The sequence below is a fragment of the Varanus komodoensis genome, unplaced genomic scaffold, assembly GCF_004798865.1.
Source record: "Varanus komodoensis strain SLA01 unplaced genomic scaffold, ASM479886v1 scaffold51, whole genome shotgun sequence".
Taxonomy (NCBI): Eukaryota; Metazoa; Chordata; class Lepidosauria; order Squamata; family Varanidae; genus Varanus; species Varanus komodoensis.
The window spans coordinates 1577382-1599281 of record NW_025336100.1 but is presented as its reverse complement, the minus strand read 5'-3'; the positions used below and the strand labels follow the sequence as shown (position 1 = coordinate 1599281).

Here is a 21900-nt window from a genome sequence, read left to right as displayed (position 1 = left end):
ACCATCGATGTACCACACCCTTTGATTGTTCACTCTATGCTAGTCTACTCTATGCTATCTCAATTGTTCTATGAACTCTCAAAAGGTATGTCTTATACAAACATCAAGACATCAACTGTCTTCTTCTTAATCAGCATTCACTGTTCAAGCTGATTGAGAAATGAGGCTTTAGAAATAACTTCAGCTTGTGCTAGCTTTATGGCTGAGGGCCTCCTGTACTCAGCTAACGGTGCTTCTTTGTAACACTCAAAGGGCAGGGAACATGTGGAAGCTAACACAGCCTGAGTAAACCCCTGGTTGAACTTTTCCAAATATATCAGCCAAAGTTCAAAGTAAAAGCACTTTTGTTTGGCTGTGCTCCTTTAGTAATGTCTGAAATTTTATGGAAAGCTAAACTTTAATTTCCCTGATTTCTGGAAGACAATTTCTGCCAAACATAGCCCCTTCAAGACATTCCAGACCTGCATTGCTGACAACTTCTTCCAACAGAAGGAACAAGAGGAACAGCAACCCTCAATTTAATTTATCAGGGATGATCTGGTGGACAAAATAGCAGTCATGGGAACCCTGGGGGGAAGTGACCATTACAATACTTGATTTCCCAATTATAAAGGAGAGAAAGGGTAACTGGAGCCAAGCACATGCCCTGGACTTCAAGAAAGCCAACTTTAACAAGCTCAGAACAATGATAAGTGAGGTGCCGTAGCAACTCACTCTTAAAGGGAAAGGGTTCTAAGAGAGGTAGGAAATCTTGAAAAAGAAGATCCTCCAAGCACAACTACAAACAATTCCAACAAGAAGAGAGTGTAGAGGATAACAGAGGAAGCCCACATGGCTCCACAAAAGTTAAGTGACAGCCTGAAAGAAAAAATAAGGACATGTGTAGGAGGTGGAAGCAGGGCCAGATCACAATGGAAGAACAAATAGCAAGGAATTGCAGGGATGGTGTCAGGAGGGCTAAAGCTCCTAAATGAACTGAGAATAGCAAGGGATGCTAAGAACAAGAAAACCTTCTTCAGATACATCCAAAACACAAGACATGCAAAAGCGAAAGGTGTCCAGTTACCTAAAATGGATGGCAGAGTGATAACAGATGACAAGGAAAAGGCAGAGGCACTCAATTCCTACATCACCTCAGCCTTCTCCCACAAGAAAATCTAAAACCAAGAGGAAGGACAAGCTGGAAGTGAGAGACGGCAGCCCAAGATTGACAGACAAAGGGTCAAGGAATATCTAGATGGAATAAACATGTTCAAATCTCCAGGGCCTGATGAACACCATCCCAGAGTCACAAAAGAGTTAGCAGAGGAACTCTCAGAACCACTGTATATTATCTTTGATAAATATTGGAAAGTGTAAAATGACTGGAGAAGGGCTAACATTGTCCCCCATCTTCAAGAATGGGAAAAAGATGAACCTTGGAACTACAGACCAGTTAGTCTGACATCAATCCCTGGAAAAATTCTGGAGCAAATTAGTTAAAAATCAGTCTGCAAGCATCTTGAAGAAAATGTAGTGGAGACTCCTGAGAGTTTCTTGGACTGAAAAGAGATCAGATCAGTCAATCATAAAGGAACATAGAGAACTTTGTTCTCTAGAAAGACAGATACTGAAGTTGAAGCTCAAATACTTTGGCCATCTAATGAGAAGGCCAAAGGGTCTTCATTGGAAAAGATCCTGATGCTGGGAATGGTTGAAGGCAAAAGAAGAATGGGATGGCAGAGGTTGAGGTGGCTGGATGGGGTCACTGGGGAGGTGGGTGTGGGGTTGGGTGGACTGAGGGACGGTGGAAGACAGGAGAACCTGGAGGAATGTTGTCCATCGGGTCACAAAGAGTTGGGCATGACTTTGTGACTGAACAGGACAAGACAAGAATAAAGTTAACATGTATTTTTTAAAAAATAAATCTTGTCAGACTAATTAAAACTCCTTTTTTGACTGGGCAACTTCCCAAATGGGCAGAGGGAAGACTGTGGACACAACCTGACTTGACTTTAGCAAAGTTTTTGACATAATGCCCCATGACATTCTGATAAGCAAATTAGCAAAACCTGAACTAGATGGAAAAGCTATTAAGTGGATCCAAAATTGGCTGCTTAATCAGACACAAAGAGTGCTCATCAATGGCACCTTCTCAAATTAGATGGAGATAACTAGTGGGGTGCCACTGGGTTCAGTCCTGGGCCCAATGGTCTTCAATATCTTTATTCAAGATTTAGATGAGGAAGTACAAGGAAAGATAATCAGATTTGCAGATGATACAAAACTGGATGGAAGACCCTAGAAGACAGATTGAAGATCTAGGGCAATCTTGATAAACTTGAATGCTGGGCTGAAAGCAACAGAATGAAATTCAACATGGAGAAGTGGCAAGTCCTACACCTAGGACCAAGAAACCAAATGCATCAATACAAAATGGGGAATATGTGGCTCAACAGAAGTGAAAAAGAAAAATACTTTGGAGTAATTGTGGACAACAGGCTAAATATGAGCCAACAATGTGATGCAGCTCCCAAAACACCAAAAGCTATTTTGGGATGCAGTAATAGAAGTATTACTTCCAAATCACGATAAGTAGTAAAAATGGAGGCGGTGGCCACAACTGACAAGCAGGTACTCTGGATCCAGAAGGATCTGGACAGACTATGAAACTGGACAGCAAACATCAGTGCAAATAAATGCAAGGTCTTGCACTTGGGGTATAGGAATGGGTGTCATAAATGCAGGTTAGGGGACAAGTGGCTGGAGAGCAGCACTTGTGAAAGGGATCTCAGGATACTGGTCGACTGCAGGCTAAACATAAGTCAGTAGGGTCACAGAGTGGTCAAGAGGGAGAACACCAACCATGGATGCATAGTCAGAAGCGTGACTTCTAGATCAAGAGAGTTATTACTGCCACTTGACTCTGGCATGCCCGCAACTGGAGTATTGTGTTCAGTTCTGGGCTCCACATTATAGGAAAGATATAGAAAGGTTGGAATTGGTGCAGTGTAGAGTCATAAGGATGGTGGCTGGATTGTGGGGAAAGCTGTATGAGGTAAGACTGAGGGAACAGGGTCTTTCCAGCATGAAGAAGAGGAGACTTTGAGGGGATGTAGGGGGTCATGCAGAGATGAGTCGATTGCTTCTGTTTATATTTGTGCTTCTTAGTCATGTCAGATGTTGCTAATTGCTTCAAAGCCCCTGATGTTTGCTTCGGCATGCCCAGAACAGTGAGAGATGGTTGTTTTTTTGCAGCCACTTTCAAAATTGAAGGGCAGTTGTTCTTGTCACCAGCAACATTGTTCATTGTGAAGGGGGCAAACTCCCACATTTCCATTTTAAGGCAACCAGTCCTGTTTTTCTAGGCCTGCTTGAGGAAGGCCTGGCAGTGAAGGCACTTGTCCACATGATGTTCCTCCCACAAGCAGAAGAGGCACAGGGAGTGGCTGTTGTTAGATGACATCTTCAGTTCATAATCTGTGCACTTGCAAAATGCCAGTTTTAGTGCCATTGAGAGAGAAAAAGGAGAAAACTAAAGAGAGTAAGATTATAAGGGGAGAGACGATGGAAGGTTTTATTTTTTTAAAAGAAATTGTGAGGTAATAAGGTGGGGAGGAGGGTTGTGAAAATGGGAAATAAGTGAATGAGAAGGTGAAAGGGTTTTAGAAGATTAAGAAGAGGTAAGGAATAATGAATTAAAGTTGTAGAAGTGAGGAAACAAGTCTGAAGTAAATGGCTAAGATAAGAGCTAGAGATCCTGTGGTACTGCAAACAGTGGTCAAAAGGGAACTGAGAAAATGCTGGGATCCGCCTATTAATATAACGGGAAAGAGGGGGGTGGGGTTCCCACCAAAATTTCTAGGCTTAGCTAGAAGTATCTTCCCTAATGGCCATCGGTCTTGCACTTCACCCATATGTGTGATTGCACAGAGACCACGAGGAGGCACCCTGGTGCTTTGGCCTAAATCAAATGGCGTTCAGTCATGCTGCAACAGAATAAAGAGCTGAAGTCTTAGGGTGTTGAATAAAACTATATGGTTTTAATCCAAGAACTAGGTCCATACATTTCAGCTCAGAGTATGAGCCTTGTTCTGGGGTCAGTTTTAACATAAGAACATAAGGACATACAAAAAGCCATGCTGGATCAGACCAAAGGTCTGTATAGTCCAGCACTCCATATACATGCTGGCAAATTAGCTTCCCACAGGATCCATCAAGCAGGATGGGTGCAAGAGTTCTGCCTGTCCAAACTCCTGAACAATTGGTGTATGCAGGAATGCCACCACTGCTAAAGGTGGCATTCTGCTTCATGTTTTGTCCAATCCTTTTTAAAGCCATTGAGATTGGTGGCTATCACCACTTTCTGTGGCAGTGAATCCAATAGTTTCATTATACAATATACATTGTGTGAAGAACTAATTCCTTTTATCTGTCCTAAACTAACTAGCTTCATGTGATGACTCTGTGTTCAAGTGTCATGCACTGAACTCTGAAAAAACTGCATCTTGCAGGCATGTACATATATTAAAACTACCCTTGAAGAATGCCTATATGTGGGGCCAAAATCCCCTTTCTTCATCTTTTCTTCATCTTCATTTTTTTCCAACATCATAAGTCATTATTTCTTTATTTTGGACACTCTTAATCTCCCCACCACCCTTATCCCATTTAGACATGATCTTTTTATTCCAGCAAGCTTCTAATGTTGCTTTGAAAGGATTATCCCCCTACCCTGCAAGACCTTCTTACACCTAATTTTTCACATATGACACTTAGATGCTTAGTTTAATTTCCAGTTAATCATATAAATTAAAATAAATAAAGGGATGCTTCAGATTATATCAGTTCTGAATAGCATCTTTCAAAGTTATCAGATGGTATTAATTCAATGTTAACGCCCTGGAGACTCTATTTATACATCCTGCCCCTTTGAGAGGCACAGTTGGTTGGAATGCTAATCTGGGCCTTTTCCCTTGTGGCACCCAGTTTATGGAGCTCCCTCCATAAAGTGCTGCAGGTGGTTTTCCTTCTCTTTTAGGTTAGACAAGCTGCTGAGACCTGTTTGTTCCACCAAGGTCTTAAGTGTGGTTTACCTTGCTCTTATTACATGATTCTTTTGTTAGTTTACCTATTGTTTAATGTTTCTGTAATTTTATGAACTGTTTTGAATTTGTTTATGAAGATTAGCCACATAGGAACTGTAATCCTCTGTACGGCTGCTCAGAAGTAAGTTCAATGGGTACAGGATTGCTGTCTAAATAAATACACTCTGTCATTAAATTCAATACTCAGCATATAAAAATATAGCTAAATAAAGCTAATGCAGCGTAGGGCCACAAGGCTGGTGACTGGTTTGCAGGGGATGCTGTATGAGGCGAGAGTGAGGGAACTGGGTCTCTTCAGCCTGGATAAGAGGAGACTCAGAGGGGATGTGTTGACAACATACAGGTATGTGAGGAGTGTCACACGGAAGTGGGTAGAGACCTGTTCTCTGCTGTAGAGGAGGGCAGGATGCGCTCCAACGGAGTGAAGCTCAGGGAACCAAGGTTCAATTTAAATGCCAGGAAGTACTTCCTGACAGTTAGGACCCTGAGGGTACGGAATGGGCTTCCACGGGAGGTGGTTGAGGCCCCATCAGTGAGGGTGTTCAAGGGTAGGCTGGACATGCACATGGTGGGCATGTCATGAGTGGAGCCAGCTGGAGCCAGGGGTCAGACTAGATGGCCTGGGAGACCCCTTCTGACTCGCTCTCTTTCTGTTTTCTCTCCCTCCTCTGGTATAATTTGATTTTTTGACCAGAATGAAGTGGTCTCACTGGATGCTTGTGAAGATCTTGAAATATGTGGACACAAGACAAATCTTATATTACTTAGGTCTCATTCAAAATTAGTAACCCTGTTGTTCTCTGGCACTGCAATTGCCAGAGTTTGTACACCCTAGAACTAAACTGACAAAATTCACATCTTGTTGTGCCTGCACCATAGAGGGCAGGGTCAAGATACTGAGTTTTATATTTTGAACTGAAATTCCAAGGTGAAGAGAGGCTTTTTAAATTTGTCATACCATTCTCAATTGGAATAAAATGTTTCACCTTGCCACCACATACAGCTAAACTGTGATTTTTAACTTTTTAAAAGAAAAAATGTTAATGCAATTTACATTTTAATGCAGTATTCAAATGATGGGAGAAAAGGTAAGGGAAACTTGAATGAAATCTCCAACTCGTGTCTCTCCCTAATTTTAGTCAAACCATGCACCCTCCATATAGTTCTAAAAAGTGACTATGAGGACTGCTCCAAGAGGTGAGAGGTAGACCCCCTCTGGGCCATGGTAATTTGAACATTGCATTAATTGCTCCTTTTACCACAGAGGTGAGAAACCTTGGCTCTTCAGATGGTGTTAGAGTTCAACTTCCATCGGTAGAGATGGGTGAGAATTCAGTTTGGTTTGCATTTTAACATGAACATTGCAAACTTGTAGCTTGGAATCAATGCATGAACTGGAAGGCAGTTGTTCTCCAGTATTTGGACCTCCCTGAATGTTCTATGAGTTAACAAATATGCACAAAATGCATACCTTAAAAGAAATGCACATATTATGGAAATATGGGCAAAAATTCTCTCTAGCTGATAGGAGGAAATCTGTACATTTAAAAATGTGCATACATGAGTATTAGCCTGATTTATGATTTGCCACTGCATGATACATTATGTTGTAACTTATATGGCATTTAGTGACATACAATAAAGTGTTGTGATTGACAAATTATACAATTAATGAAACAGCACAAATTTTATGTAGGTTTCAGTTATATTTGAGGACCAGCATACCAAAATGTGCATATTTGAAGAAATGACACAAAAATATGTATGAATTTTTGTGCATTTTGATTTTTTTACACAGGCCATAAATTGATGCAGAAATGAAATGGAATACGAAATTAGTTTTGAATATGGACATCCAACTTGCTGCTCAAACACAAACTTGACAGATTTGCCCATCTTTAGCTCCAACCAGCAAGGCCAATGGGTGAGGATGATGAAATTTGTAGTCTAACACTATCTGCAAAGCCATATTTCCCTCATCCTTGTTCTAGCAAATTTTTGTTATATACACAGATTCACTGACATATACAAACGTAAGTAAAAAAAGAACAAATATTTATATTTGCTGGTTCATTAGCTGAACTTACATGACTTCCTGTTTGCTCTTGATCGTTTCCTTTCTCTAGGCACTGCTCTTTGACTTGGTACTTGTGTGGCAGACTTGACAATGCGATCCATTATCTCATCTGCTGCATCATCTGTAGCATTGGCTGAATCATCATTGCCAGTGTTCCATGAAGCAATACGGCCTGGGAAATGAAAGCACAACATTCCACTTTTTTATTTTATGCTTCCCACACCTCAAGTCTGGAAAAGAGAGACTTCTTTGGATGAATTGGTTTTAAAATTTCACATTGGGAGTCACAGGCCAGCATTGGTGGGACAACACAATGGGTGAGCCATCTCTCTTGCTAGCCTGAACTCCCCAGCATGTTTTCCTAGTCTCCAGTCATATAGACACAAATATACAAAATGAGCCAACTTGGCTCTCCCTTGACTTTCCTGGTTGGGAAAGTTGAGGGGGCAGTGAAGTAGATTGACTTGCTCTTTCAAGGAGTACTCTCAGTCTTGTGGATCAATTGGGAGCCAGGTTCACTCTCCCCTTGGCCTTTCCAGCCAGGAAAGGTGACTGAGAGCAAGGCAGCTGACCAATGGCTCAGTCATAAGCCAGTTTCCAGTGCCTCTTTCTTCCCCAAGCAGCAGGAACTTTGGGGAGAGGTCTTACTTTGCAGGCTGAAGGGGAGCTCCGGTGGGCAAAATTTGCACACAGACCAGAGATTCCCTATTCCTGTCTCAGTCTGACATGAAATGAGGACAGTCATTACCAAGATGAAAACAATTGAAAGGAAAATAACTATTGAACATTTGCTTTCATGAATTCATTTATTTCCTTTGTATCTTATATACATTACATGCTGGTGTGGTGCTTGTGAGCCGCCCAGAGACTCAGAGTGATGGACAGCCTAGAAATATCCCAAACAAACAAACAAACAAACACACACCAAAAAGATCCAGGGCTTAGCCCTACAAGATGAAACAACACAAATTTGCATATGCTGATTTCTATGTGCTCTAAACTCTCTCTTTGTGTGTCTTTAAAGGATGTTGTCTCCTAAGAACACCCCTATTGTGAAAAGGGATATAAAGACAGAACAAGAATTTGACTGCAGGAAAAAAAAATGCAAAAAGATAGATTCAAGATGGGGGTCAATAGCAGGAGAACCAAAATGCCAGCTAATCCAGAGGGATCAGATACAACAAAAGTATTAGGGCACCTCTACCTTTTTTTCAGAGGGTGCTCATAGATAGCAGGTTGGTGGGGTGAAGGGCTTCCCAGAGAGTCAGGGTTCCAGATTAAAGATTTGGTGCTCCAGCCCTAGTGAGCTTAACACTGCTTCTGACTACATGCTTCCAAAATACAGATCCTTAAATCGCTCCACTATACTAAATTAGTGAAAATCATCTAAAGAAATAATCATCTTTGGAATCAAAGCATTAAGGAATAACACAACTAACAAAAAGAAATACTTCAGGAAATAGGCTAAGTTCAAAATGTCCACATAGTAAGAGTGCCATAAAAAGCATCTTCAGGTGCACACATAGATTAACTATACCTTTTGAAATTAATTATTACTCCATGATCTATATCCTACAGGCTTTTGAAAAAAGATGAAACAAACTGATGAGTATAATAACAACAAAGCCTTTGGCAAACTTGCTGTAAATTGACTTCAGGTTTTGAAAATAGTGCCTTATGGCTTTTCAATAAACCCCATCCCCATGCTTTCCAAATTCCTGTAATACTTCACACAAACTACAAGCAGGTTCATAATCACTTCTTCACTGGTTACCCATCTTGATATTGTCTGTCTTGATAGACATTTTGCTATCTCACCAAGAAGCAATAATTATAGGTGTTCAGAAGAATTACGGATAAAAGACACAAACAGCCAGGATTGCAAATTAAGATTCAGCTACTTGGAAAAATCAAAGTAACATTTTTAGGCAAGAGAATCTTTCCACTTTTGCATGAACATTATCAATCTGTTCCTGAATTTTTATTTCTGTATTCCATCACATGCCATACCAAATGATAACGTGAACCCTATGCATCAGGAAATGAATAGAGATTCATGACTTCATCTTCTAGATCTGCTTTGGACTTCCTGTGGAATCTCAGACACCAGGTCCAAGATAGTCCCTGACTGGATTTGTTGTTGTTTTTTCAACTGTTTAATCGCAACCTTAGAGGGAACAGACATGGATCAGGAGTGTAGCCCATTAGAAAGGGTTCTATGTATGATTCTTTTTATCTATGCCATTTCAAACAAATCTACTTTCATACGTATATTAATATGTTCATTTACTTGTGTTTACTTCTGCCTTCCAGGTACTTTCCTAAAATACTGGCCATGCCATATACTATGCATCAAAATCAGAGCCTCCAACAGTCAGATGTGTGCTATAATGAATACCAGTAAGAATGTACACATACAGAAACCCAAACAGAACCAAAACTTTCACCTCTACTGGGTCTGCTTCGAGTGCGCATTCCTAACACAGTGCTGTTCTCTCCACTTGGAGATGATGTCTTCAGGACAGCCTTCATGTTCTCATGTTCCACAGCATCTTCAGCATACTGAAGTCCTTGTAGTTGATTCTGAGGTGTAGGAGAGCTGTTGGAGAATTTCCCAGACTGTAAGAAGAAGAAAAAAACAACTTTCAATTTGTAAAAGGTAGGTGTCATGTTCTAGATCAGTTAAGGAAAATGCCAACTTTTTGCAGGTCAGGCTGCAATTCCTGGAATATACTACAGTGGTACCTCGGCTCACAAACTTAAATCTGTTCCACGACTCTGGTCGCTACCCAAATTGGTCGCAAGCCAAGTCAAATTTCCCCAAAAGGTTCAATGTAAATAAGGTTAATTCATTCTGTAAATATTTTTTTTAAATCACAAAAATTTGAAACAAAGTAACAAAGAACAACAAAGAGACAAAGTACAGTACTGTAAAGAATACTAACCTAGATGTGGGGGAGGTTATTCTTAGGAGGGATACGGGAAGGGAAGACAGGTGCAACTGTGGTCGCACTCAAGGGGAGACGGGCGCGATCGCAGGCGTGCTCAGGGGAGAGACGGGTGCGATCATAGCCATCTCCTCCCTGAGCACGATTGTGACCATCTCCCCGCCCCAGCACGACCGTGATCGTGTCCATCTCCTCACCCCTGTGAGCACTGCCCAAGCATGACCACAATCATGCAGGGAAGATGGGTGCGATTGTGATCGTCACCCAATGTGGAGTTTGCGACCTGAGTCAAAATATTTCTGTTTGTGACCCAATTTAGTCATGAACTGAGGTGTTCATGAGCTGAGATACCGCTGTATTATAGTCTTCCAAGTTACATAAGAGATCGAGGTATCTATATGGTGCTAGATATATAGGTGCGGGTTTTAATCTTTAATGATGGCTACAACAAACAAAGCAAAACAACCTGATTCAATTACAATAGCCCCTGGGTCGTATGAAAGTAATGGAATGATATAAGAGCAGCAAGCGTTAATCAACATGATGGAAATTAATTCTGAATTAAAAATGTGTATGTAAACAGATTTCACAAAATTACTCTGTCCAGGGTATGTGAAGTTACGTGGCAGCTATTCCTAGGCATGCACAAATTATTCCCACCAGCTAGAGCTGACCACAATTGATACCCAAGGAACTATTTAAAGCATTGGTTTTGCCTTTTTTGATGTAAAAGTACTGAAACAAATTGTATCCTGCATAATTTTGTTGAAACAATAGTGGAAGGAAAACAGATTGAAGCTGACTACACAGGAAACAGATTTGCTGCTGCTAGGGGATTGTGTGGCATTGAATATGCTTGCCTACAATATAAGCATAGAACTGGAAAGGACTTTGGAGGTCCTCTAATTCAATCCATTGTTCAATGTAGGATTTACAGTTCAGGGTACAACTACATCACTCCTGACAGGTGGAAGTCCAATTTCTGCTTAGATACCTTGAATGAGTAAGAGCCCACCACCTCTTGAGTCAGTCTGTTCCATTGCTGTATATTAGGAAGGTTCTTCTAATATTAAGCCAAAACCTGCTCCTCTGCAATTTTCAATCATAGGTCAAAATCAGAAGACAAGATTGGCTTGGGTTAGCATGACTTGCCCAAATAAACCTGTGCCAGTTCCCAGTAAGATGCTATTGTTCAGGAACTCAGAGAATATGACAATGAGGCTACAAATTCTGTTTGCAATTTCTCCCATCCCAAAGAGAGATTTTCATGCATTCATCATGAAGCTTGGAAGTATGTTGCCATTTGGGCAAATGCCTGCCCTTTGAGAGTTGCCAATTATAGGATAAATTCTAGACACATCCATCCAAATGTTCTTAGAATCCTGCCTTAGAACCTCCTGGATGTTGCAGGTGAAGTTTGCACTCAGGAACTCTGCAGCACTTTCCACGTAGTTTGCTATCTGTGAGTTGAACAAATTTCCATTTGTTGAATATTCTAAAATAGGAGTCAAATTGTTTGTTTTCTCTGTGTTTCACATGAACTCATCACAAACTTCTCCAAGCAATCTACTCCAAGCAAATCTACTCCTTCCTTGTTTTTATTTCTACAAACTTATCCAATGAGGCCTTTTATATTGTTTTTAGCATCCTTCACAAGTCTCAGCTCATTCTGGGCCTTAGCATTGCTGACACCATGGTTATAGGCTCCAACTGCTCTACTGTACCCTGTTTTATGCTCCTCCTTCCATCTCTTGCACATGACCTTTTAAAATCTCAACTCATTAAAGAGTTAAATGTGCAGTCACACAGGCTTGTTCAGATATTTCCCCTTTTTTCTTCTTTCCTAGAAAAAAATGCAACTGTGACTTCATACTTTTGAGAACCTCCCATTACTCTTGGATTCTTTATTTTCCCCCAGTTTCTATCCACACCATTTTAATCAACTTTTCTCTGAGTGTTCCTAAAGCTTTACCAACATCTATCACACATGTCTGACTATGGAAAGATTTCAAATGCCTTTGGAGACAAGCCTGTTCCATTGCAAAGCAGCTTGTACTGTCAGGAAAGACATAGTAACATAGTGAGTCAGAAGGAGCCTCCCTGGCTATCTAGTTTGATCCACAACTCCAGCCAGCTCTGCTCTTGCAATACCCAAAATGTGTTTGCCCAGTCTTTCCTTGAACACCTTCACTGATGGGGTCTTCCTACCTCCAGTGGAAGCCCATTCCAGGGGTCCTAATTATCGGGAAGTACTTCCTGACATCTAACCTGAAACCTGATTCCTTGAGCTTTGTTCCAATAGAACATGTCCTGACCTCCACTGCAGGGAGGGAACAGGTACCGGCCCTCCTCCACATGATGTCTCTTCACATACCTATAAGTTGCTAAAAGATCCCCTTGGAGTTTCCTCTTCTCCAGGCTGAAAAGACACAGCTCCCTCAATCTCATCTCATACATTATCCCTCACCACCGCAAATAAATGAATGAATGAATGAATGAATGAATGAATGAATGAATGAATGAATGAATGAATAAGGCTACCTTTCTTGCAACCCTGCGCTGATTCTAACCTAGCTATGTGTCTCTCATAATGTGGGGCCCAAAATCGGACATTTAGTTGAAATCTGTTTTCTCGTCAGTCTAAAGCTAATGCAAGAAAGTGACAACTTCACTGCTCCCTCTTAATTATCTGGGTTTTCTAAAAAAAATTTCCTAGATCCTTTTCACATGTAGTACTGTCAAGTCAGGTATCTCCTATCCAGTATTTATGCAACTGCCACTACATACCTAAATGCAGCATGTTATACATTTATCTCTGAAGGAATTTCTTTTGTTAAGTTTTGGTCAAGCTTTTCATGTTGTTATCATCATCATGAACACCACCACCACCACCACCATTATTTGTGTTTCTTTACTGCCAACAGATGAAGCTTTCTCAGCACTTCACCGTGGTAAAAAAGATGACAACAGAATCTCAATCTCAATCTCCCCCTCCCCACTCCACTTCTATCTGTCCTAAATCCCCTCCTTAATATTTTTGCTGATGACATTGCACTCAATTCTTATTTAAACTTGATGAACTCAGCTTTCCAAAAACCCAGGATATGCATCTGTCTACACTCAACATTCCTTTTCCTCTGCATTATGAAACACAAGTTGACAAGGACACTTCTACCTTGAGTTCCAGCCAGTATTATCACCTCAGTTCTTTCCAGTTTCTTTTCTTTCACCTTCTGAAGATGACATTGTTAGCAAAATAAGTCAGGAATTGTACCTTTTATTTTTAGAAAGGTTTCACTCACAAGTCTTCCATTGCTACTTGTTTCTTCTCCTTAAAAATTTGATAACAGATCTCAGAAGGTATCATTCAAGTGTTCTGCCTGGCTTGATAATCTGCAGCAGACTTCTCCAATAACATAGTGATTATTTTCCTTTGTTACTAAAGATCAACTTAGCTTTAATTATTCTAAAATCAAAGTCATTTTTGGTAAGCAAACCCCCTATTAGGTCAATTTAAAATAACTCTATTTAACAGGTTATAATATTTACACTGAAAATATATTTTAAATATGTATGTCTACTCAGAAGTACTCCCAAATAGGTGAATATAGGACTGTGAATTTTGTTATTTAGAGGCAAATTCTGCCACCTTCTTGGATCCAAGCAAGATACCATCCTTATTAAAATAAGATCATGGGAGTCAGTTTAGAGGCTGTTTTACTGCAAGCATGGAAAGAATGCTGAAAACAGCATGCACTCCAAGGTTTTTTTCCTACCCAGATCCCCCTAGTCAGTACAAATAATTGAAAGCTATATATCATTCATTTCCACATGGATTATCAGGTAGGAATAAGCAGCAAGCTTGAAAATTCTTGGCAAATTCTTGACAGGGAGACAACACAATTTCCACAGTGACTAGTAAAGAGAACACACTGGTGGTTCTTGATCCACCCTCAGTGGGAAGTCACTAACTGACACATTTCTTCTCTTCCTTGAGGCAACTTCAGGATCCCTTCTGACGACAAAAGAAAGCACCATCCATTTCATCTATTTAATATATTTTTAATTTCTCCTTCCTTCTTTCCTTACTCAGATGCTTTCACCAAGGATTTATTTTCAGATTCATGGATTTCTATACAGCAGCATATAATCTTTCATTTTAAAAAGTGTTTTACATTTGTACAATACAACAGTAACATAACCTTGAAACTATTGTTCCTTGTTTTTCTACAGGAACAGATCAACTTAAGGAGTAGATCAGTGAAGATGTAATGAAAGACGTGGCATGCACAGAAGAAAGGAAGGCTGCATACCTGTAACTGTTGTTCTTTGAGCGATCATCTGTGCATTCACGCATATGGGTGGTTGCAAGTGAACTGAGAAAATGGTGGGAGTCTGCCTTTTTATATAGGGGGCAGGGTTCTGTGGAAAGTTCTAGATTAGGTTAGAGAAATCTTCCTGAATGAGGCACTCCCCACACGCAGCACTCATATGTGTGATGCACATAGACCATGACAATGAAAGGCAGGTTGCTTAACTGTGACTCTCATTGTTCGAGTGGTTATTTGTGCATTTGCACACATGGGCTTTGCTGCGGAGTGCAAGGGTTCGATTGGAGAAACTTCCAAAGTTTGGTGCCATGGAGTGGGTGGGAGCCCAAGTCTGACCCCATCCAGGTAGCATAGGGGGAGGAGTTCCCACCCAGTCCCTCAGTTGCCTGAAGACTGCGCTGTCCCAGGTGTGTGAGGAATCTGAGGAACCAGTAAAGGACACATAAGTGACCACGCCCTACCCAAGCCAGCACAGGGCGACATGCTGACAACAGCCAGCAGGATGGAGGGTGGGTTGTGTGAATGCATAGATGACCACTTGAAGAATGACAGTTACAGGTAAGCAACCTGCCTTTCTTCATTTTGGTGTCTATGCAATCACACACATGTGCAACTAGCAAATTAACCCTTCATGGAGGAGGGGCTGTTGTCACTGGAGGACTGAAGAGAGTACCGCCTTGCTGAATGCACAGTCCTTTCTGGCATGGATATCCAGCTAGTACTGGAGGATGAAGGTTCAGGGCATAGACCATGTTGCAGCCTTGCAGATCTCTTGGAGTGAGACAACAGTCAGAAGCACAGTGGATGTGGCTTGTGCGTGGGTAGAGTGGGAGGGTGGGTGCTCAGGAAGGGGAATCTTCGCCATTTTGTAGGCAAGAGAAATGGTACTGGAGACCCACCTTGATAGTCTCTGGCTGGAGACAGGCTCCCCTCCTTCCCTTGGGGCCTTTGTAGCACATGAAGAGGCGGTCAGAGAGGTGTAGTGACTCAGTTCGAGCCCTGTAGAAGGTGAGGACCCTCCAGACATATGGAGTGTGGCCTTGATGGGGGTAGAGGGATAGTGGAAGAAGGAAGGAAGAACAATGACCTGGTTGACATGAAAGGCGGAGGTCACCTTGGGAGCAAAGAGTAGGTCAAGGTGGAAGACAACCGTATCCCTGTGGAACGTGGTGATGGGGGCGTTGATCTGTAGGGCGACTAGTCTGCTGGCATGACAGGCAGATGTGATGGCTATGAGGAACACAGTTTTCCAGGGGAGGAGGCAGAGGTCTGACATAGCCATAGGTTCAAAGGGCCTTCTTGTGAGGGATTGTAGAACCATGGAGAGGCTCCAGGAGGAAGTGTGAGGCTGGACTGGGGCTGTGGGTCTGCACTTTTGGAGGCCCCTGAGGAAGTAGCATGCCAGGGGGTGGGCAAACAAAGAGGACCCCTGGATGGGGAGCGGGGGGGGGGGGGGTGGAAGCATGAAATGGCTGTCAGGTGAACCTTAGGGAGGAGAGGGAGAGGCCCATGGCAAAGTGGCTCTGTAGGTAGGCCAGGATATGTTCGATAGTGGTGGAGGAGGGATCAAGGCCCTGTGCTCTAGTGGAAACAGCCAAGGCTTTCCACTTTGCTAGGCAGGATCTGCTGGTACAGGCCTTGAGAACGGCCTGCAGGTTGGAGGTGACTGCTGGTGGGAGAGAGCCATAAGGATCAGTCATGGAGAGATCCCCCAAACAGTCAGGCGGAGGGTCCTGGTGTCAGGGTGTAGGACCCTGTCCCCATCCTGGGACAAGAGGTGTTGCTGGAGGGGGAGGTGGTGGAATGTCTGCTTGGGCAGGTGGAGAAGGAGGAGGAGCCAGGGCTGTCTCAGTCACCAGAGGGTGACTAGAATGCAGTTGGCTCCATCTTTCTGGAGTTTGGCTACCACCCTGGTGATCAGGGGGAAGGGAGGGAAGGCATAGAAGAGGGCCCCTTTGCACATGAGGAGAAAAGCGTCTTCCATGGACCCTGCCCTGGAGCAGAAACGGTTGCATTTGTTGGGGTGGCAAAGAAGTCCACCTGGGGGTGCCCCCATTCCACAGTGTGGAAAAAAGATGGAGGCTAGCAGTTTCCACTCATGTGGGAGGGATGGCGTGCGGCTCAGAGAGTCCACCAAGGTGTTTAGGCATCCTGCAACGTGGACGGCTATGATGGTGATGCCCCTTTCAACACACCAGTGCCAGATGAAGGATGCTAGGGTTGAGAAGTTGGCAGAGTGGGTCCCCCCTTGCTTGTTCAGGTAGTACATGACAGTAGTGATGTCTGTGGCTACCTGAATGTGACGACCTCTCAGAATTCTGAAAGGAGGTGAGGGCCTTGTGGGCTGCTAGCATCTCCAGCATGTAGATGTGGAGACCAGCCTCATTTGGTTTCTAGCGGCCCTGAATGTGCATGTCTGTGCAGTGGGTGCCTCAGCCTGGGTTTGATGTGTCTGTCATGACAGTGGTGGATGGATGGGGGGAAAGAAGAGCATGCTGGGGGGAGGATTGTGGCATCACCAGCAGAGAGACTGCCTGGCCACTGGGGGTGGGGACAGGAGGGTCATGTGGGGGTCTTTGTCTACTGTGAAGGCTTCCACAAACCATAGCTGAAGAGGCCTCATGTGAAGCCATGAGAGGTGCAGCACTGATACCATAGTGGCCATAAGGCATAGCAGCCTCTGGATGGTGTGGGCAGCAGACTGTACCATGGCTCTGATGGACGTGGCCAACAAGGCAAGAGTCTCTGCCCATGGTCGTGGAAGGAAAGACTTGGCATGGGAGAAGTCTAGGCAAACCCCTATGAAGAGGTTACATTGTGTGGGGGAAAGAAGAGATTAATCATAGCTGACGAGGAGTCCCAGGTCCTGCAGGAGGCTGTGTGTGGTGTGTAGCCCGTGCAGGAGGTCCTCGCTGGAGGAGGCTGCAAGGAGCCAGCCATCCAGGTAGGGGAAAACCTGGACACCTTGGAGCCCAAGGTGGGCCCAGATGACTGACATGCATTTGGTGAGAATGTGTGGGGCTGTGATCAGGCCAAAGGGGAGGACGGCAAACTGGAAGGTCTCCTGGTCTGTTTAGAAGTGCAGGAAATGCCTGTGGTCAGGATGACTAGAGATATAAAATTAGGCATCCATTAGGTCGATGGAGGCGTACCAGTTCCCTCTGTTGAGGAGGGAGAGGATGCCCTGGAGTGTGACCATTCTGAACTTCTTGAGGGTGATGAACATGTTGACACTGCCCCCCCTCCCAGAGATCCAGGATTGTCCTGAGGATCCTGTCCTGCTTAGGCACTGTGAAGTACCTGGAGTAGAAACCTCTGTGTGCCGAGAAAGGGACACGCTGTATTGTCCCTTTGGCCAGGAGGGCATGGACTTCTGCCATGAGGGCGGGGGAAGATGGTGTGGTTTTGATGCAACCTAGGAATGGTAGAGTGACAAATTCTATTCTGTATCCCCTGTGAATGATGGAGAGGACCAAGCAGTTAAAGTGATGCCCGCTCAAGCCGAGAGGAACTGAGCCAGGTGGTTGCTGAAGTTAGTGGGGGGTGCAGGAGTAGGGCTGCCTGCACCTGGACATCAGCACTTGTGCCAGGTATCCTGGCAATTAAGCAGGAGCCAGCGGCAGGGTTGAGAGTCCCGCCTCTTGTTGGTGGGTAGTGCTTGAGGGTGCATAGTATGGTCAGGGAAAGGGTGGCGGTTGGGGTCTGTGGAGGTTGCCTGTCACCTTAGGTCTGGTGTTCGCAGAAGAACTTGGGTAGTCTCCAGTGCTTGGTGGGGGGGGGGGGGGGGTGGGCAGGATCCTTCATGGTGTGGCTTTTCTTCTTCTTTGAGGCAGTCACTTTACCAGAGGGGGCCTCTCCTGGAGAGGTGGGTCATTTCCTGGCCTTCTTAGGCTTGAGAGCTCCCTCAGCAGGGAGGTTGTCAGTCTCCAAGGGGTCAACAGTGGTGCGGGCTCTCTGCCAGAGTGCTTGTCAGAGGTGGGTGGCCCTCTCCCTGCAGGTCTGCTTCTTAAGTGCCTGGCAGTGGGGACAAGAGTGGGCATCCGTGGTGGGCATCTGGGCCACGCAGGAGGCGCAGCAGCGAGGAGCCGAGTTGGCCATGTGGCTCCGAGTGGAGTGCACGTGGAGTGAGAGAAAAAGGAAGAGAAAAGAGTCTTGATTCTCCATAGGGGAGAAAGAGAGAGGTGACGGGCCCTCTCTCTGAGCGAGGATGGAAAAGGGATAGTAATTTATTTATATTGTAGACAAGAGAAACAGGAAGGAAAAAAGAAGATAGTGAACCAGGTGAGTGAGAATGCGTGGAAGGACAGATTGGTGAAGTGACTCAAAGCATAGTCAAAAAGGAACTGAGGGACTGGGTGGGAGCCCCCCGCTCCTTAATGCTACCTGGATGGGTTTGGGTCTGGGCTCCTGCCCACTCCGTGGCACTGAGCTTTGAAAGTTTTTTCGATCAAGGCCCTGCACTCTGTGGCAAAGCCCATGTGTGTGATTGCTCAGAGACCACAAAGAAGAACAAAAACAAACTGGACATTTTCTAGTGAATCATATTTTCACCTTACCATTCTATAACTGGGTAGTTGATGATGATGGAACGCTTCCTGAGAAAATAATAATATAAAAATAATAAAGACTATGCCACCCCTCCATTTTGATGCTGCTATTCCTTTTGAACAAGGCATTCCATTCTGTTGCTATATTCTAATTATGAAACTTATTCCACCAAGTTTCAATTCCACCTATTACACTGTAACCAGCATTGCATATTACATTGCCAAATTCACTCTGCTTATTTTTCTTCAGTGCAAAGAGCCACTGAAGACTCTTTGTCCTGCACCCCCTAATTTTTCCTGCTTAATTTACTTGCAAATTATTGGGCTCTACCTTCACTGTCTCCTTTCTCATTTGTGTTCCTAATATTTGGTTCAGTGCTTAGTTTTTGTTCAGTGAAGAACACCCCATCACCTGCAGGAGTCCTTCATATAGATGGATGCCATGCCTATTTCAAAGACTACTCTTCTGAAGAGAAGGAGGCTTACCTTAGGCCAGGACTCTAGGCAGTACTTGCCTTTGGCTCAGGAGACCTCTTCCCCTCTGAAGGTTTATTTATTTATTTAAAACATTTCTACCCTGTCTTTACTCAAGACAGATCTAAAGACAGCTCACAAACCAGTAACAATGCATTAAAATACAATATAAAATATACAGTGTATTATATATAACACACACACACACTCCAATTTAAAACCCATCAACCCTTAAAGTACTGGGAAAATGAAATGGTTTTGGCCAGGCACCAAAAAAGAATATAGTGTCGGTGCCAGGTGCACCTCTTTGAGAAGATTTCAAAGCTGGGGCACTACCACAGAAAAGGCCCTTTTCTGGGTAGCCACTCTTTTAATCTCCTTCAAGGAGGGTTCCTGAAGTGGGTCCTCAGTGGAAGATCTTAAAGTTTCCTCAGGTGTATAGGGAAGGAGACGTTCCTTCAAATATTGAGGCCCTAACCAATTTAGGGCTTTATATGTCAAAGTTAACACCTTAATTTAATTGGGCCTGAACTTCAGTTGATAACCAATGGAGGTGACATAGGACTGGCATTAAATGATCATGTCTAGCAGTCCTAATGAGCAATCTTGCAGTTCTGTTCTGTACCAACTGAAGCATCTGGACCATCTCCAAGGGTAGCCTCTTCAAGGTCCAGCACACAGCCAGCCAGACCCTGGCAGCTGGGCTGGGGCCTCCCCAAGAGATCCTTGGTGACCTGCCTCCACAATAGGAGAGATTGCAGCCAGCACCAGAGGAAGAAACGATTTTCAGCCCTTGAGCAAGATACTGACTCAGGAGGAAGACCGAGACTTGCCCAGAAGCAGAAGTGTTCGGCTGCAAGCAATGGTCTCACTAGACTTAAAGTGCTTAACGCAGGAGTAGGGCATTGCAGGGAACCTCTGCCTAATTGCAGCTGTGGGGATAAGGTATGGCTCAGCCAAGCCAGAAGTAAAAGGCTAGCTTTACAGAAGAACTGATGCTGGAAAATGTGTGTCAAAACCCCTGACCCTGATGTGCCTGTTTAGTGCCTTGAAACTCTAGGCTCCTAACTATGCTATTGCCTATTACCTACAATGAGATTTGTGATATCATTAACCTCAGACCTCTCACAATAAGCTCCTGTTGCCTTTTCTTAGCTTGCAGGATAAATCTTGTGATTTATGATCTCCTGGTAAATGATCCTGGAATGTTAACTACTGCTTTTTCCTATTGCCTTCTGAACCAAGACAATACAATAGGTCATGGTCCAAGAAACCAAACCCCTTCAGTTCACTGACAGTTCAGGTATCAGTATGCTATCTGAAAATTATATGTTGATTACAATAAGTATTCTCCCCCTTGCCCCACTCTTGCTGCACTGGTTGCTAGTTTGCTATGTACGGTGGTACCTCGGCTCACAAACTTAATCCATTCCATGACTCTGGTTGTGACCCGAATTGGTCGTGAGCCAAGTCAAATTTCCCCATAATGTTCAATGTAAATAAGGTTAATCCGTTCTGCACATTCTTTTACCACCATCCTTGCTCTGCACTTTCTTTGGAGCCATTATTCAATGGCTCCAAAATGGCATTTTGGATTCAATGGCAGAGTTCACGACCTGAGGCAAATTTTTTCCAAAATTTCTGTTTGCAACCCAATTTGGTTGTGAACTGAGGTGATTGTGAGCCAAGGTGCCACTGTACTTTAGACAGGGTTTTCTTTGAAGGCCCTTTGGAAGCTTCAGCCAGTATGCAATATTCCTGCTTGTCATTTGGTATTAGCAGAAGCATGGGCATATTAATCTTGTTCTGCAGCCATTTATTAGCTACCTCTTTATTTCATGACAGTTTTGACCCTACTCACCCTGTAGTTTGCTCCAAAAGCATTCACTATGAAAGGCTTTAAAAACAAGCCATCTTAATGTATGAAAGAACATAAGGCAGAAAGTAACAAAATATAAAATTTTCAACCTTATTGACAAACTGAAAGTTAACAGATCACCAGGCCCTGATTGCTTCGATCCTGGAATTCTTAAAGAGCTCAAATACGAAATCATTGATCTTACAAAAATATGTAATACGTTCCTAAGACCAGCCTTAGGAAAATGGCCAATATAACACATATTTTTAAAAAAGGGATCGGGGAGATCTAGGGAATTACAGGTTGGTTAGCTTAATGTTTGTTCTGGATAAAATGGCTGAAATCATTATTAAAGAGAAAATCCACAAACACAAGCTCTGCTGAAAAAGATTCAATATGGCTTCTGCAAAGGTAAGTCCCATCTCACTAACCTATTAGATTTCTTTGAGGTTGTCAGTAAATCTGTGCAACAGGGATGATCCAGTAGTGAACATAATAGTTATGTGAAGTGGTTAACAGTGTGGGACTGGGACTCAAGTGATTTGGATTGTAATCCCTGCTCATCCAACTGGATGACT

At 43.4% G+C, this 21900-nt stretch overlaps 1 protein-coding gene across 13 annotated transcripts in view; it reads right to left on the bottom strand.

The window, feature by feature from the left end:
• FHOD3 (formin homology 2 domain containing 3) overlaps nt 1-21900 on the bottom strand; it is a 553244-nt gene that overhangs the window by 9507 nt on the left and 521837 nt on the right. For 12 of the 13 annotated variants that reach the window (XM_044447289.1, XM_044447292.1, XM_044447291.1 and 9 more), the window contains 2 exons: nt 9612-9783; nt 7175-7336 (listed from right to left, as the gene is read on the bottom strand). In XM_044447289.1, coding sequence (XP_044303224.1) covers nt 7175-7336; nt 9612-9783 — 334 coding nt within the window. Of the gene's footprint in view, nt 1-7174; nt 7337-9611; nt 9784-13464; nt 13519-18999; nt 19039-21900 lie in introns of those variants that run through there. The other variant, XM_044447295.1, reaches the window with a different exon arrangement.